The 17,955-nt window shown below is 40.0% G+C and overlaps 2 protein-coding genes across 3 annotated transcripts in view; one reads left to right on the forward strand and one right to left on the reverse strand.

Annotated features, from left to right (window-relative positions):
* LOC117596188 (cytochrome P450 3A30) overlaps nt 1-14,452 on the forward strand; it is a 54,114-nt gene extending 39,662 nt beyond the window's left edge. Inside the window, exons 1-13 of one of the 2 annotated variants that reach the window (XM_034300407.2) lie at nt 2,006-2,313; nt 3,953-4,046; nt 4,139-4,191; nt 4,590-4,689; nt 5,200-5,313; nt 5,457-5,545; nt 5,695-5,843; nt 5,987-6,114; nt 6,201-6,282; nt 6,936-7,096; nt 7,212-7,438; nt 13,169-13,331; nt 13,467-14,452. In XM_034300407.2, coding sequence (XP_034156298.2) covers nt 2,243-2,313; nt 3,953-4,046; nt 4,139-4,191; nt 4,590-4,689; nt 5,200-5,313; nt 5,457-5,545; nt 5,695-5,843; nt 5,987-6,114; nt 6,201-6,282; nt 6,936-7,096; nt 7,212-7,438; nt 13,169-13,331; nt 13,467-13,580 — 1,545 coding nt within the window. In that variant the 5' untranslated portion in view covers nt 2,006-2,242 and the 3' untranslated portion in view covers nt 13,581-14,452. Of the gene's footprint in view, nt 1-2,005; nt 2,314-3,952; nt 4,047-4,138; nt 4,192-4,589; nt 4,690-5,199; nt 5,314-5,456; nt 5,546-5,694; nt 5,844-5,986; nt 6,115-6,200; nt 6,283-6,935; nt 7,097-7,211; nt 7,439-13,168; nt 13,332-13,466 lie in introns of those variants that run through there. The other variant, XM_053230109.1, reaches the window with a different exon arrangement.
* A 1,582-nt stretch (nt 14,453-16,034) lies between these two features.
* Nucleotides 16,035-17,955, reverse strand: part of LOC117596190 (general transcription factor 3C polypeptide 1) — a 4,907-nt gene continuing 2,986 nt past the window's right edge. The window contains exons 4-7 of the mRNA XM_053230108.1: nt 17,942-17,955; nt 17,799-17,832; nt 16,519-16,702; nt 16,035-16,397 (exon numbers count right to left, since the gene is read on the reverse strand). The exon at nt 17,942-17,955 is cut by the window's right edge and continues 461 nt beyond it. Of these exons, the coding sequence (XP_053086083.1) occupies nt 16,170-16,397; nt 16,519-16,702; nt 17,799-17,832; nt 17,942-17,955 (460 nt within the window). The 3' untranslated portion in view covers nt 16,035-16,169. The remainder of the gene's footprint in view (nt 16,398-16,518; nt 16,703-17,798; nt 17,833-17,941) is intronic.

Consider the following 17,955-nt stretch of genomic DNA (forward strand, 5'->3'; position numbering starts at 1 on the left):
TAGGTGTGAAAATTATTATCTATTATATGTTTATATCTATATTTTTACCAAATCTGTTCATTATTATTTCAACTCTATTAAGCATTCCCTCACTGTTTCATGGTTGTGTTATCAATGTCTTACCCTCCACCTTCTCTCTAGAGCAGAGGGTGTAAACAGACACCCCTAATGCCACTGTGGTCGATACTTGGATGAGGGGTTCTAATGGACCTCCATCAAGGATCAGGCTACCTGAGATATGTCCACTTTCCTCAGACCATGTGATGCACACTGACAGGAGATTCACTGGGAATGCTAACAACCCTGTCACCCAAATTTTACATTTATCTCATTTGGCTGATGCTTTTTATCCAAAGCAATGTACAATTTTGACAGTATACAGCTGAGCATATGAGGGATTAAGGGTCTTGCTCAAGGAGCCAACAAGGAGTTTTCCTTGGCCGACCTGTTCCATGTCTGGTTGTTAGTACACCAGTGGTTTCTTTCTTTTTCAGAACATTCCACATTGTTGTATTGGCTATGCCCAATGCTTGTGTAATGGCTCTGATCTATTTTTTCTCTTTTCTCAGCTTCAAAATGGTTTGCTTTTCTCCCATAGACAGCTCTCTGGTCTTCATGTTGGTTTATCCTTTTTAATAACAAATGCAGTCTTCACAGGTGAAACCCAGGGCTCAAACCCAGAGTAGACATTCAGAGCTATTAATTCTTTAAACAGTCAATCTAACAGGGCAACAAGAAACACCTGTCAGTGTCATGTTCCTATACTTCTGATCACTTGAACAAATGGGTGGGTTCAAACAAAAGGTGGATGTTGTTTAGCACATTTAGATGTAAATATCAGGAAATGAAATCAGAAATTCTGATCTATCGTCTCATATTCATCTTTCCATCATTCATCATCTCAAACCCAAATGTCTTCACTGTATAGCAAATAATAATAATAATAATAATTCAAAGAAAAAAAAAATTTCAGAGAAGACTGTATACTTAGGGGTGGACTTTGTAATGGATTCAGAAGTAAAGCTAAAATGTCTCTGAGGCCCTCTAATGGCAGGCTGCAGTACAATTTTTAATTTTTCCATGATAGTGAACAGAACACAGGCCAAACTTACATTTTAAGTTCAGTTACAAGTTCAGCTAACCGTGATATATTCCCCAATATTGTTCATTACTATAAACCCATTTTATAGGAGTTACCTGATGATGATTTAAAAGGTGTAGTCAATGTGGTGATTGTTTTGGACAGGACAGCTAAGCCTCATGCACACACTTTCCAGCATGCACAGACCTGAAGCTCTTACAGTTCTGTAGCAAAGCCCTGTTTTGTTCTGTTGTAAACTGTTCTAACAGAGACAGAGGGGAAATTCTCTGCAGTTTTCCTCTATTGCTCAGAGGTTAGCTGAGTTTGTGTGTGTGTGTGTGTGTGTGTGTGTGTGTGTGTGGGTGTGTGGGTGTGAAGAGCTATCTCTCTCCTCCATACTGTTGTGTGTTTTATAACACTATAATTCTCTGTTGAGAAATGCAGCCTAATGCACTTTATATTAATCAGCACTATAAACACACCACACACACACACACACACACACACACACACTACACACACACACACACAGTTTCCATTTCCTATCTTATTGTTGACATTAGCAGATACTCATGTACAGAAATGTACGGAAATGTTCCCAGTTTTACACACACACACGCACCTCACATCTAACAGCAGTTCTGCATTGCTTACAGAATCTTTATAACTTTATTGTCTTTAAAAAGTGCTGAAATTCTTTACATTTCTTTCTTTCTTTCTTTCTTTCTTTCTTTCTTTCAGACAGCACAGAAATAAAGGGATGTAATAAAATTAACTTTTTTTCAGAAACTGGGAAATTCCTCAGGGGTTGAACCAGCTGAACATGACTCACCCTCTAGCATTGTGTGCAGAGGTTAGCTGAGTTCGTGTGCGTGTGTGTGTGCGCATGTGTGTGTGCGCATGTCTGTGTGGGTGTGTGTGTTTATCAGTAATCTGTAGTGAGAGGTTTAACTGTGTTCTGTTACAGCTCTCGCTCTCTCTCTCACACGAACTTCTGACTGCAACATCTCTGAATTTCACATACCACTAATACTACTACTGCTGCTGTTACTAATACTAGTACTACAAATAGTAATACTACTAATACTAGTACTATTCCTACTAATACTAGTACTATTCCTACTAATACCAGTACTAACAGTAACACCACGTACAATCAGGATGGCGTATTGGTGGAGTTTTTCGGCTGAGACGTGGGCTCTGATCGTGATCCTCATCAGCCTCATCGTTCTGTAAGTGCAATTTCACATTTCACTTTATCTCGCTGTTAGTGACAGAAGGTAATGAAGTTTGAAAAAGTTTGTACATCCTCAGGCCTGTATGAGCACGACAGACAAAACCACCTCATTTCATCGAATTATAATCCCTTACATAAAACCACACCCGTCCTTTAGATCATTAATACACGACTATTTAATTCAGTTAAAGTTTAATTTATTCAGTATTGTTTCTTTCATTTTGTTTCTTGTTAGTGTTTGTTATATTCTCTTTGGAACTCTGAACTTGAGCTAGGAATTTATCCCGGGATTTTAAATGAGTTTGATTTCACAGACATTTCACAGCCAGACCAGTTTAAAAGTTTACACCCCCTTTCAAAATTTGATATTGATATTCTCCACTCTTTATTTATATAAATAATATAATTATTCGAAACATTTTGTGAAATATTTTGTGGTGTTGTTTTCCATTAATTTGTTCATAAAGTACAAAGTACAATGTTGTTTTTTTGTCAACTGTATATACAACATACATACAGTATAAATAAATATATACACTGTTTACTGTGTCCTGGTTTTAATTCAGGAGATGGGCATTAAACCTATTTTACTTTTTACTTTTATTAGTTTGGTTTATTATTTTATTAGGAATGATCAAGGTCTAATTAGGAAACGCTTAATCTGTTTGTTTCAGATTTCACACTGTCTCAGAATGTGTCACCTATTTAACTCTATACGCTTAACTCTACATATTAAACTTCATACATTTAATACATTTAACTTTGTATCGTTAACACTATATTTTAATTTCCTTATGTATAATTATACAATTAACTCTGGACATTTAACGTCATACAAAGTTACTTGTATGAAGTTAAATATGTAGAGTTAAGCGTATAGAGTTACATGTATAAAGTTAAATGTATAGAGTTAATTTCCTTATGTATAACTATACAGTTAACTCTACATATTTAACTCTATATGTTTATATTTTTATCTCTATATGTTTAGCTCTTAATACTTAACTCTATACATTTAACTATACCGTATATATTTAACTCTGTATGCTTAACACTGTATTTTAACTTCTGTGTGTATAACTATATAATTAACTCTATATATTTAACTCTATATGTTTATTTTTATATTTTTATCTCTATATGTGTAACTCTGTATGTTTATGCTTTTAAATGTATACATTTAACTGTCTGTTTAACTCTGTTTAATTCTATAAGTTTATATGTTTAAGTCTATATGTTTAATTCTATACGTTTAACTCTATAGTATAGTAAGGCAGTAATTTAGAGTAAAAGCAGGAGCTGAGGTGCGTGTGAGCGACCAGGTGAAGCACAGGTAGTAAAACGTTTAAAGCCCCAATAACAATGCTGTTCCTGTTAATGATTTACTCACCACAGTGTGTGTTAATTTTAATAAACAGAGTATGGTGATTAAACTTTCTTCATGATGTAGCCATAGCAACAGTTCTGTCAGATAGACAGTGAGTCATGTACAGCGCCTCCATGTGGTTAAACACTGATATGACACTGCTATAGTGTCTTTATCAGTATATTTTAACCTCCACCTCACTGTGTTTTTCTCTCTATAATGTTGTTTATATCCAGTATAAACTCCTCCTGTAATGTGTCGTTTTCAGGTATGGGTACTGGCCGTATGGTTTCTTTAAGCGGTTGGGAGTTCCTGGTCCTAAACCGGTACCATTTTTCGGAACCATGTTAGAATATCGTAAGGTGAGTTTATATTATATTGTAAACATTTTCCTATATTAAATGATAAACTCAGGGTCAGTGTTATTTACAGAATATCGTTCACTGATTTTTAGGGAATCCATAATTTTGATATGGAGTGTTTTCAGAAGTACGGCAAGATTTGGGGGTGAGTGTTCTCAGAACAACAAAAACCCCTGACAGATTGAACACTTTAGTACCCAAAGAACAAAAAGTTTCAGAAAACATTATTCTAACCTCAAATTGGCTAAATATTTATGTAGAGTGCAAACCTTTAATCACTATCTACCTGATTATAACCTGAGGTCATATTATTTTAGCTGTATGTGTTACTTTACTCAGAGTCCTAATCCCAATATATATTTGCTAATTAAGCTAATAGCTATCAGACTATTCATATTTATTTTTTCTAGCTAGTAAATATGATGTTACCATACACTGTCCCAAACTTCTAATTAGCTGATTTGGTGACGTGAAAGTGGTTGTGATTGTAAACGTTTCTGTTTACAGTATATATGTGATTGTATACGTGGTTTCTGTTTACAGTATATACGACGCGAGACAGCCGGGCCTCTGTGTCCTGGACAAAGACATCATCAAAACCGTCCTGATTAAAGAGTGTTACTCTCTCTTCACCAACCGCAGAGTGAGATCACACACACTTAAACTTAATACTGACTGACAGACTGAGAGAGAGAGAGAGAGAGAAAGAGATGGAGAGATGGAGAGAGATGGACAGATGGGTGGACAGGGGTGTACATGGTTCCTAGTAGCACAGAAGAAAGAAAGAAAAACGAACCTGGACTGAAAAACAAAAACACTCCTGAATTATTTTTTTGCATTGCTGTATGAATTTATTTCTCTTTTTAATGCCTGAGGGTTTTAAAACTATTACTTTAAAGAATTAATAATTTAATCTATTCTTAAGTGCTAAATAACAGTAATAAAATCTAGGGTTAGGGTTAGGGTTAGGGTTTCCTACCTTACAAAGTAATAAAACAAACAATACTTTGACAAATCTGTTGTTTCAGAAACACAAAACCAAAGTGATTATAAATACTAATAACGTTAAATCTATTAGCTCTTTAACCATGATTGATATTCATAATTAATAATTTCATAATTATTAATTAATCATTTTGATCATTTTGCACAGAATTTCCGTCTAAACGGTCCTCTGTACGACGCCGTGTCCGTCGTCGAGGACGAAGACTGGAGGAGAATCAGGAGTGTCCTCTCTCCATCGTTCACCAGCGGCAGACTGAAGGAGGTGTGTGTGTGTGTGTGTGTGTGTGTGTGTGTGTGTCTCAATATCCTTAATTCATTTCTTTTAATTATTAAACACAGGCTTCGACTTTCTCTTGATGTGATGAATGATAATATTAACAATAGACTTTATTTCCTGTTTCTCAGATGTTTGGAATCATGAAGTCACATTCTCGCGCTTTGGTTGAAAATCTGCAGAAGACGTCGAAGCGAGGAGAATCAGCAGATATTAAAGAGTAAATAAATAATCTCACAGCAGCTGTGTGTGTGTGTGTGTGTGTGTAACCTTTGATATGCTGTCTGTGATATTAAAGCATAAAATAAATGTTTATTTCACAAATTTCTGCACGTTGCTTTGATTTGATGATGTTTTGGGTAATTTTAGGTTTTTCGGAGCGTACAGTATGGATGTGGTGACGAGCACAGCGTTTAGTGTCGATATCGACTCCCTGAACAACCCCAAAGATCCGTTTGTATCCAACATCAAGAAGATGCTGAAGTTTGACTTCTTCAACCCTCTGTTCCTCACTGCCAGTAATTTATTGATTTGAGATTAATACTAATTCACAATATAATGAGACAAACCTAATTTCAGACACTTAATATTCAGATCTGCATTTATATTTATGTTTGTTGTTACAATGAGAGATTTCACATTCTCTGTCTTTTTCTATCAGTGCTGTTCCCCTTTATTGTGCCGGTGCTGGAGAAAATGGATTTTGCCTTTTTCCCGACCGCAGTGACTGATTTCTTTTATGCCTCCCTGCAAAAGATCAAGTCTGAACGTGTGGCCAAAGATCATAAGGTACAGCTAAAAAAGACTTAAATCCCTTTATACACTTTAGATATTATTGCGGTTTTATTGTTTTTTTTGTCTCTGACTTTCTGCAGAGACGAGTGGACTTCATGCAGCTGATGATCGATTCTCAGAAATCAGAAAAAGACGATCTGAATGGCAAAGAGACAAACAAAGGTAATTTCCTCTAGTAAAAGTCACTGAGACACTAACATTATTCTGTTCTTCTGTTCTGAGATAATTGAGGTAATTAAGATAACCATTGATGAGTTTTTATCAATTTTATACAAATTAGTTGTGATGCAGCAAAGCCACAAATCTAAATCATTTCACTCTATATGGTGAAAAAAGTCTCTCCAGTTCTCTACTTTCCAAACTTTTCATTTGTTCCCATGAAGATAACATTTCGGTTCTGATGTGCAAAACAAGAGAACAAATCCCACAACACAAACAGCAAAATATTAAACCCAACAGCACTGGTTTCGAGTGTCCCATTGAGGTGTAATTTGGTTTTGTTGATTTAATTCCATAGGGCTTGGGTTGGATTACAGAGAAATGGAAGATATTGTTCTTGTTGAAAAACCCGGATAAAGTATGACAATGTTCAGAAATTTAGTGTGCATGACAGTGAATGGGTTTGAAAAGAGAGATCTGACAGCAGAGAAGGGGGAAGTAGAATAATAGAATAGAAACAACTGAAAACTCTAAAATAGGCACTGTGAATCAGATCACACAAATAGGGTCATAGGTCTAAAATAAGGCCAGAACATCCTTATGTATTTTGTGTGTGTGTGTGTGTGTGTGTGTGTGTGTGTGTGTGATGTCTGAAGGTCTGAATGATCATGAGATCCTGTCCCAGTCCATGATATTCATCTTTGCTGGTTATGAGACGAGCAGCAGCACGCTGTCGTTTCTCTTTTACAATCTGGCCAGTAATCCAGAGACAATGAAGAAACTACAGGAAGAAATTGATGCAACTTTCCCTAATAAGGTGACTAACTCAAGTTGTAAAGTTATGAAGCATGTTTAGAAACAATATGGGAGTTGACAGAGAGACTCTGGCTGTTTCTGTCCCACTTATTCATGTCTTGTATTTTGGTTTTCAGGCTGAAGTTGATTATGACGCGGTGATGAACATGGATTATCTGGACGCTGCTCTGAACGAGTCGCTCAGGTTGTACCCGATCGCTATTCGTCTGGAAAGAGTCTGCAAAAAAACTGTTGAGATAAACGGCCTTACCATCCCAAAGGACACCGTCTTCTTTGTCCCTACTTACCCCCTACACAGGGACCCTGAATACTGGACCGATCCAGAGACCTTCAACCCTGAGAGGTACGAAGCAATCTATGATAAACAGTGATGGGAAACTAATCAATTCTAATTCATTTCTCAAACAAGATTCCGTTCGTCCACCATTTTAGTAAGAGACTAGAGACTAGCCCTATTAGGACAGGATTAGTTTCTCTGGATAATGTTTGTACTAAGTCTTTCACACTTCTCCTCCATGACAAAGCTCGCTTGTCCAGAAGGCAACTTAATCCAAGGTGGGAAGGAAGAGGGTCTGCAGGTTGTTTTGACTATGATCCTGAATAGTTTCAGTCATTTATTTTGCAGCATCTAATGTGTGAGGAACTTGCAATACAACTGTGTGTTCATTTATTTCCATATAACAAAAAGTTATGTGATGTTACAGAATGTGCGAATGTAAATTGGTTTTCTAGCTGTAACTGATATCATAACAGCTGTTTTAATCATAACAGCTGTTTTAACGTTATATGCACCTTACAAAGTTGAAAGTTGTTGAGGGAATCCTCCAAAGAATTCATCTGTTCCCAATTTGTACTCGAGTGTTGGTGACTAAATACAGCCTTCAAGAACTTTTTTCTATGCAAGAGGCAGTATCTGCCTACAACTAAAATGATCACGTGAGTGCAGAGTTGACCAAAAAATAAAAACCAGAAGAGTCATTTAGGCTGTGGATGTACTTCCTTGGATAGCCTTAGGGCGGCAAGTGACTAGCTACATCAGCAAGTGCATAGATGATGCGACTTCCTTCTAGACCATCACCACACGTGCAAACCAGGAGCCGTGGATGACTGCTGAGGCATGCTTGCTGCTGAAAACTCATGAAACTGCCTTCAGATCTGATGACAAGGCAGCCCTCCACACAGCCAGGGCCAATCTGACCCGAACTATCAAAGAGGCAAAGTGCAACGATGCAGAAAGAATCCACAGTCACTTCCTAAACACCAAGGAGACACGGCGTATGTAGCAAGGCATTCAGGCCATCTTCTTCTTCTTTCGGCTTTTCCCTTCGGGGGTCGCCACAGCGAATCATCACGCTCCACCTCTCCCTATCTTCTGCATCAACACTTGCACCCACTAGCTTCATATCCTCATTTATTGCCTCCATATACCTCCTCTTTGGCCTTCCTCTTTGCCTCCTGCCTGGCAGCTCCATGTCCAACATTCTCCTACCAATATACTCACTCTCCCTCCTCTGAACATGTCCAAACCATCTTAATCTGGCCTCCCTAACTTTGTCCCCCAAACATCCAACATGAGCTGTTCCCCTGATGAACTCATTCCTAATCCTGTCCAGCCTTGTCACTCCCAAAGAGAACCTCAGCATCTTCAGCTCTGCTACCTCTAGCTCTGACTCCTGTCTCTTCCTCAGTGCCACTGTCTCTAAACCATACAGCATGGCCGGTCTCACCACTGTCTTGTACACCTTCCCCTTGATTCTCGCTGATATTTTTCTATCACACAGAACTCCCGACACCTTTCTCCACCCATTCCAACCTGCCTGCACTCGCTTCTTTACCTCTTTCCCACACTCTCCATTACTCTGGACTGCTGACCCCAAGTACTTAAACTCCTGTACCTTCTTCACCTCTTCACCCTGTAATCTTACTGTTCCACTTCCCTCCCTTTCATTCACACACATGTACTCAGTCTTACTACGACTGACTTTCATTCCTCTTCTCTCCAGCGCAAAGCTCCACCTCTCCAGGTTTTCCTCCACCTGCTCCCTGCTCTCACTACAGATCACAATGTCATCCGCAAACATCATTGTGTAAGGAGACTCCTGTCTGACCTCCTCTGACAACCGTTCTATCACCACAGCAAACAGGAAGGGGCTCAGAGCCGATCCCTGATGCAGTCCCACTTCCACTATGAACTCCTCTGTCTGACCTACAGCACACCTCACCACTGTCCTGCTCCTCTCATACATGTCCTGCACCACTCTGACATACTTCTCTGCTACTCCTGACTTCGTCATACAGTACCACAGCTCTTCTCTTGGCACCCTGTCATATGCCTTCTCCAAGTCTACAAACACACAGTGCAACTCCCTCTGACCATCCTTATACTTCTCCATCAAAATTCTCAGAGCAAAAATGGCATCTGTTGTGCTCTTTCTGGGCATGAAGCCATACTGCTGCTCACAAATTTCCACTACCTTCCTTAACCTAGCTTCCACTACTCTTTCCCATAGCTTCATTGTATGGCTCATCAACTTTATCCCCCTATAGTTTCTGCAACTCTGCAAGTCACCCTTATTCTTAAAGATCAGCACTAATACACTACTTCTCCATTCCTCAGGCATCTTCTCACTCTCTAAAACCCTGTTAAACAAACTAGTTAAAATTCCACTGCTGCCTCTCCTAGACACTTCCAGACCTCCACCAGGATGTCGTCAGGACCAACTGCCTTTCCACTTTTCATCCTCTTCAAAGCCTTCCTGACTTCATCCTTTCTAATCTTATCTACTTTCTGTTCCACAGAGGTCACTCCTTCTACTCTTTTTTCCCTCTCATCTTCCTCATTCATCAGCTCTTCAAAGTACTCCTTCCATCTCCTCTGTACACTCTCCTCACTTGTGAGCACCCTTCCATCTCTATCCTTAATAACTCTAACTTGCTGCACATCCTTCCCATCTCGATCCCTCTGCCTAGCTAACCTGTACAAGTCCTTCTGTCCTTCTCTAGTGTCTAACCTAGTGTAGAACTCGCCATATGCCTCCTGCTTGGCCTTAGACACCTCCCTCTTCACGCTGCGCTGTAGCTCCTTGTATTCCTGTCTATTCTCTTCAGTCCTGTCCATGTCCCACTTCTTCTTGGCTAACGTCTTCCTCTGGATACTATCTTGAACTCCCTCATTCCACCACCAAGTCTCCTCATCGCCTTTCCTCCTTCCAGATGACACACCGAGCACCTTTCTTCCTGTCACCCTGATCACTTCTGCTGTAGTTTCCCAGTCATCTGGCAGCACTACCTGACCACCCAGAGCCTGCCTTAACTTCTGTCTAAAGTCCTCACAACATTCCTCCTTTTTCAGCTTCCACCACTTGGTTTTCTTGTCTATCTCTATCTTTGACCTTTTCTTCTTACAGACCATCAAAGTCATCCTACACACCACCATCCTATGCTGTCTGGCTACACTCTCTCCCACTACCACTTTACAGTCACTAATCTCTTTCAGACTGCCTCTTCTACATAGGATGTAGTCTACCTGTGTGCTCCTACCTCCACTCTTCTAAGTCACTCTATGCTCCTCCCTCTTCTGAAAATAAGTGTTAACCACAGCCATGTCCATCCTCTTAGCAAAGTCCGCTACCATCTGTCCTTCAAGGTTCCTTCCCTTAACTCCAAACTTGCCCATCACCTCCTCATCACCTGTGTTCCCCTCACCAACATGTCCATTAAAATCTGATCCTATCACCACTCTCTCACCTGTGGGAATACTTTCTATCACCTCATCTAATTCACTCCAGAATCTCTCTTTCTCCTCTAACTCACAACCTACCTGTGGTAACAACATTCAACATCACCCTTTCAATCTCTAACTTCAGACTCATCACCCTGTCTGACGGTCTCTTCACCTCCAGAACATTCCTCCCAAACTCCTCCTTCAAGACCACACCTACCCCATTTCTCTTACTATCTACACCATAATAAAACAGCTTGAATCCTGCTCCTAGACTATGAGCTTTGCTACCCTTCCACCTGGTCTCCTGTGCACACAGTATATCCACCTTCCTTCTCTCCATCATATCAGCCAGCTCTCTACTTTTCCCTGTCATAGTACCAACATTCAGAGTTCCTATTCTCAGTCCTACACTCTTACCTTTCCTCTTCTCTCTCTGTCTACTCACTCTCCTCCCTCCTCTACTTCTTCAACCAACAGTAGCCCAATTTCCACTGGCGCCCTGTAGGTCACCGGCGCCAATGGCGGTCGTTGTTAACCCGGGCCTCAACCCATGTTAACCCATGCCCTTCCTGACGCAACCCTCTCTATTTATCCGGGCTTGGGACCAGCACAGAAGTCACTGAACTGTGACCCCCATGGCTATAAAGCTACACCACTTGTCTGTGATGGTGACGCCTCACTCCGAGATGCACTGAATGATTTCTACGTTCGAAGAACAGAACAACATGCAGACAGGGAATACCACTCCAACTCCCACCAACCAAGGGTCTTGACTTCAGTAAGACTCTGTCCAGAGTCTCACGGAAAGTTGCTGGTCCTAACAACATACCTGGCCAGGTGCTCAGGGAATGTGCTGATCAGCTTGCAGATGACATCCTTAACATTTCCCTAAGACAAGCAGTTGTTCCTGTGTGCTTCAAGATGACCACCATCATCCCTGTGCTGAAGAAATCATCTGTGTCCTGCCTGAATGACTACCGGCCCATTGTACTCACGCCATCATGAAGTGCTTTGAGTGGCTAGTTATGATACACATACAAAGCAGTTTTCCCACCACATTGGACACATTTCAGTACACCTACGGTCCCAACCGCTCAACAGAGGACGCCATATCTGCTACCATCCACCTTTCTTTTACTCACCAGGAAAAAAAAGGACAACTTTGTAAGGATGCTGTTCAGTTCAGCATTCCACACAATCATCCCATAGAAACTGATAAGAAATCTGAGCCTGCTGAGTCTGACCAAACCCACAATTTATCTTTTAATGTTGATAAGACTAAAGAGATGATTGTTTACTTCAGGATGACCCAATTGGACCACTCGCCACTGCACATCAACAGAACAACTGTGGAGAGAGTCAGAAGCTCCACGCTCCAAGTTTCTTGGTGTGCACATGATGGAGGACCTCTCCTGGACTCTCAGCACCACTTCCCTAGTCAAGAAGGCCCAGCAGCGCCTCCACTTCCTGCGTAGGCTGAAGAGAACCAAACTCCCCCCTCCCATCCTCACCACCTCCTACAGAGAGCATCCTGACCAGCTGTTTCACCATGTGGTACGGGAACTGCACAGTCTCTGACTGCAAGACCCTACAGCAGATTGTGAGAGCAGCTGGACAGATCATTGGCGTCTCTCTACCCACCATTGATGTCTCTTACAACAACCACTGCATCCGCAAAGCCACCAGTATTGTGGACGACCCCTCTCACCCCTTTCATTCCTCTCACCTCTTTCATGGACTCTTCACCTTCCTGCCATCTGGCAGAAGGTACAGGAGCATGCGTGCAACCACCAGCAGACTCCACAACAGTTTCTTTCCTGAGGCAGTCAGATTACTCAACACCCTGCTGCCTCCCAACACTCACCTGGGCTAGTCAAACACCTAACCCAGTATGACTCATTACTACTGCACACCTGCACCTTACTGCCTCACACCTCACACACTTTATGCAATGCCATACCTACTGCTGCTACACTATCAAATATTTTGCCTTGTCCTTTATTTTTTTATTGTCCTATTCTGTGTATTTATTGTCAAACACTCATCTCTCACTATAGTCTTGCGTACTGTTATGTGTTGCTCAAGGTCCTGGAGCTTTTTGTAAAGCTGCTTTGTGACCATGTCCATCGTTAAAAGTGCTATATAAATAAAATTGAATTGAATTTGGTCTGTGGAGGATGGAGAAGAACACTGACATGGCTGATCTGGACAGAAATAAAATCATTGGGTATCACCTGCAAAAGATGGAAAAACTCCAGGTCCCCATGTAATTTTAATCCCATCTGAATAGGACTTTGGGTTTCACTTTTTTTTATTAATGGTATTTGTTGATCCTCCGTGTTGTTTCAGGTTCACTCAGGAGAATAAGGAGAGCATCGACCCGTATACGTACATGCCGTTTGGTTTAGGACCCAGAAACTGCATCGGGATGAGGTTTGCCATTGTGGCCATGAAGCTGGCTGTTGTTGAGATACTGCAGAAATTCGACATCAGTCTTTCTGAGGAAATGAAGGTCAGGATCTTCTATCGCTAATCTGTTTAGAGCTAATGCTGATGCTGATAAAGTACTGCTTAATCTACAGTTTTAAACAAATCAGTTTCCAGGTCATATTGTTATCAATCACAGTAACTATTGTTTTCCTATCAGGTTCCTCTGGAGCTGAACAACAGCGGACTTCTGGCTCCTAAACACCCCATAAAACTCAAATTCACGCCTCGGAAAATGTCAAACTCCTGCAACAATAACCACAGTAACTCGTAGACTCTGAGGCTTTCCTTCCTTACAGTCAGTCTGTATTTGAAATTGAAATTCATATTAGGTGTATAATGATGCAATAAAATCACAGTGTGAGAAATTATCCAACACTGTATAACAATTTTTACTGTAAATGTTGTTTAATGTGTTAAATGTTGAAATAAATCTCTCTCTCATTTACACACATTCCTAATAAGATTTAAATGTCATGTAGCAGATTTTACTTGTGATTTTACTGTGATATAGAATCAATATAGCATAATATTAAATGTGACTATTAATGTGACTATTTCAGATTTACTGTCTATGTGGAGTTTCAGGTTCTCTCTGTGTCCATGAAGGTTTCCTTAATGTATATGACTGTGTGTGATGGTGTCCTATGCCACCCTGACCAGGATAAAGCTCTTACTGAAGATATCATCACTGAAGAAATCATCACTGTAAACAAAGTTCAGTACTACAAAGTTAAACAGAACAGCAAGACAGAAGTCCAAAAGTCAATGTTTTCTGTTATGTACACACAATCTCTATCACATTTATCAGTTTATTGCTAGATGTTGGCAGGATTGTGGTCTGAATGATCCGCTGTACACTGCTCTCTTCTTGACCAAAGATGAGTACTGGAAGAAAATCTTGTATTTTTGTGGTGTTAAACTGCATCTGTCCATTAAAAGGAAACCGTTGTTGCATGTAAACTTCCAGAAAGTGTCAGATTTGATGATTGGGGCTCGAATTGATCCTTCCTGCTTGCTGTTGCTTTAGTGTAACAGATCCTACTTCACACACTTTTTATTTTAACCAACCAATTATTATTTTGTGTGCTGTATGACACTTTAAACAATATCAACTGTTTTTTATGATTAAATCTGTGCATTCAATACCTGTGTATTTGCAATATATTGATCGGAACCGGTTGGAAAACAGCGTTTCATATCTCAGCTTTGGAGCGCGACAGGAACACCAAACGTGCGTTTCTGTCTAAGTCTGGACTTAATTAACCTGCCCTGTGAATTTGGGGAAGATTTGAGGAAGTCAAATTTTTCACCCAAAAAAACACAAAGGCTAACCCCTTACCAGTTTTTGGGGCAAAAAATCTGACGTCCTTTGATCTTCTTAATATTCATACCGTACGTTAAGGAAATCAAGACGTACACAGCAGTGCAAGTTTGGTGTTCCTGTCATGCTCCAGAGCTGAGATATGAGGCTCTGAATTCTGACCGACTTCAACCAATAAAATATGCAGGTTTCGGACAAACAAATTTGTATAACATGGAGACAGATAATAATAATAGATATAATAATATTAATATAAAGATAATAATATTAGAGTACTGAGGTTTGGGATTCATTACATCAACCATAGTATGTAAGTCTCCAATCCAGGGAATGGGATCCAGTATACTAAGACACTAAGTTGAAGTACTAAGGGATGGAATCCACTCTAGTACAGGGTTAGGGATCAGGACCCACTGTGTGTGTGTGTGTGTGTGTGTTTATATACATATATATATATATATATATATATATATATATAGTGTAACTGAATGTAATAGACTAATGGAACGTGTCATGTGACCAACGGGATTTGAATTGTGGCTTCCAGCTTCCACTGTAATTGACGCCACTTTCATGTATTACATGAGTTTCAAATTATAATCAAGTGTAACAGATCCCATTTCACACTTTTTTTTGACCAACTGATCATTATTTTGTACAACTACTTTGACCAATATCAAACATTTGTAATATTTTTAAAAAATTGCATCCAAAACCTGCATATTTCCAACACACTGACTGGAAAATATACACACACATCTCTCAGCTTTGAAGCATAACAGGAACACCAAACGTGTATTTCTGTCTAAGTCCTGACCTCCGTAACCACCCTGTGAATTTGGGGAAAATTTGAGAAAGTCACATTTTTCACCCTCCAAAAAAAGAGGGGGGGGGCAAAAAATTTGACTTTGTCTGATCTTCTTCAAATTGGCACTGTTGGTTAAAGAGGTCAAGACTTGAACAAGAGCGCAGGTTTGATGTTCCTGTGATGCTTCAAAGCTGAGTTATACGACTCAGATTCCCAACAAATTCAGTAAAAATATGCAGATTTTGGACACATTCATTTGTGGAACATGGAGACAGAGCTACAGCTCAACAATGTTAAATACAACATTATTACAACATTAATTTTTTCTTCTTCTGAGCTTAAGTTAATACTGTAAATTACCCACAGCTCCATGGAGTTGAAGCTAAGCTGATGACATTGTTGTGACATCATCAGCTGTCAGGTGAATTTTAATTCTCCAACTTTCCATCAGTGTTTCAATTAACCTCAATTTTATTAAAAAAATCTACTGAAACACTCTACTAAACTATGTAAATAGGAATCACAAAAAAGGAAAAAAATAATAAACAAAAACATGATCAGTGCTAATTCAGAATCACTGCACACAAACACAACCGAACAAATAAAACTCTCTTTATTCATTTTGCACAGAAATCACAAATAGCTTTAATTATAGCCGCAATTAAGTTAAATAAAAACACTAATTTTGGACATGAGTGTGAGTGTGTGTGTGTGTGTGTGTGTGTGTGTGTTCAGCGTGCACACAGCTGTACCCATCTGTTCCAGCTAGACTCATGAGGGAAGAGCTTAGAGATTCTTAAACTGCAGTCCACCGTGGGCTCGTAAAACGCCACCACATCCTCCATCACACTGACCTCTCCGTGACCTTTGACCTTGGGAATGCCAGGGCGAGAAAACAGAGACGCTTTGGGGCGATTAACTGTAAAACGCTTTATTACACACCCCAACTCTTCAAGAACCTTGGAGAAAAAAAAAACCACAATTGAGAGATGGCTAGCAGGGTTTAACAGATATATGTGTGACATATATATATATATATCTATGTGTGTGTGTGTGTGTGTGTGTGTGTGTGTGTGTTACCTTTAGCAGATCCAGGATGACCATGGGCTGCAGAACTCCGCTGTAATGCTGCAGCAGTGCCGGTTCAGGAACACCAGGGTGTGTCATGATGTGTAACAGCAGTGCCTCTAACATCCCCTTACACACAGGCCTGTTCAGAGACCCATCCACGACACGCCACGGACGAGCTACAAAGCTCAACACACTCAAACACACACACACACACACACACACACGACCAACGAGTAAACACACCTGGCCAGGAAATGTAATCATCACATTTACCTAAACATATTTCTATAACCGCTATTTTAGAGTATTAGGGTTTAGTACCTACTATATTAAAGCAGTACACTGGAGTATTTGGGGCTGGTGATCAACTCCATTAGATTATCAAAGCTGGTGTTCCACTCAGTTAGAGTATTTTGGGGTTGTGATCCACTCGATTAGAGAATTAGGGCTGGCGATCCACTTGAATAGATTATATTGAGCTTGTGATCCACTCTATTAGGGTATTAGAGCTTGTGATCCACTCAAATGGATTATTCTGGGGCTATGAGCCACTCTATTAGAGTAGGGCTCTAGTACATAGAGCTGTGATGCTACTTGATCCACTCAAGTAATCATTAGGGGTCACGATCCACTCTGTTAGAATATTTTGGCTGTGATCCTCTCAATTTTTTTAAATTATGGCTGGTGACCCACTTGAATAGAGTATTATTTAAGGATTGTGATCTACTCCATCGAAGAATTAGGCCTGGTGATCTACTCGAACAGTGTATTTTGGGGTTGTGATCCACTCTATTCAAATATTAGGGTTGGTGATCCACGTAAATAGAGTATTTTGGGAGTGTGATCTACTCTATTCGAGTATTAGGGCCGGTTATCCACTCCAGTAAATTACCAAGGGTTGTGATTCACTCCATTAGAGTATTAGAGCTGGTGAGCCACTCGAATAAAGTATTTGGGATTGTAATCCACTCTATTAAAGCATTAGGGCTGCTGATCCACTGTATTTGATTATTAGAGGCTGTGATCCACTCTACAGGATTATTAGCCTCTGTATGGCTATCCTCTTGAACTGAGGATTTTGAGGTTGTAATACACTCTATTAGAGTATCAGGGCTAGGGATCCACTCGAGTAAGGTATTTTGGGGTTGTGATCCACTCTATATTAGAGCATTGGGAAATGTGATCAGGATTAGGATCCACTATCATGTATATAAAGAGTAACTGAATATAATACAGTATATACAGAATAATAATTATTAGAACAGTTATGGGTGGGAAATGAGACTTACTCCTCCTCCTCTGAGATCTCAGCATTCTCTCCACCTACAGAATTAACGAAGAACTTAAAAACACAGCACTTACATACAGTACAGAACTAACACCATTCGTTATTGTATATTAAATCAACACACACACACACACACACACACACCTTGGGTCTGTGTC

This window comes from Pangasianodon hypophthalmus, chromosome 26 (genome assembly GCF_027358585.1).
Source record: "Pangasianodon hypophthalmus isolate fPanHyp1 chromosome 26, fPanHyp1.pri, whole genome shotgun sequence".
NCBI lineage: Eukaryota > Metazoa > Chordata > Actinopteri > Siluriformes > Pangasiidae > Pangasianodon > Pangasianodon hypophthalmus.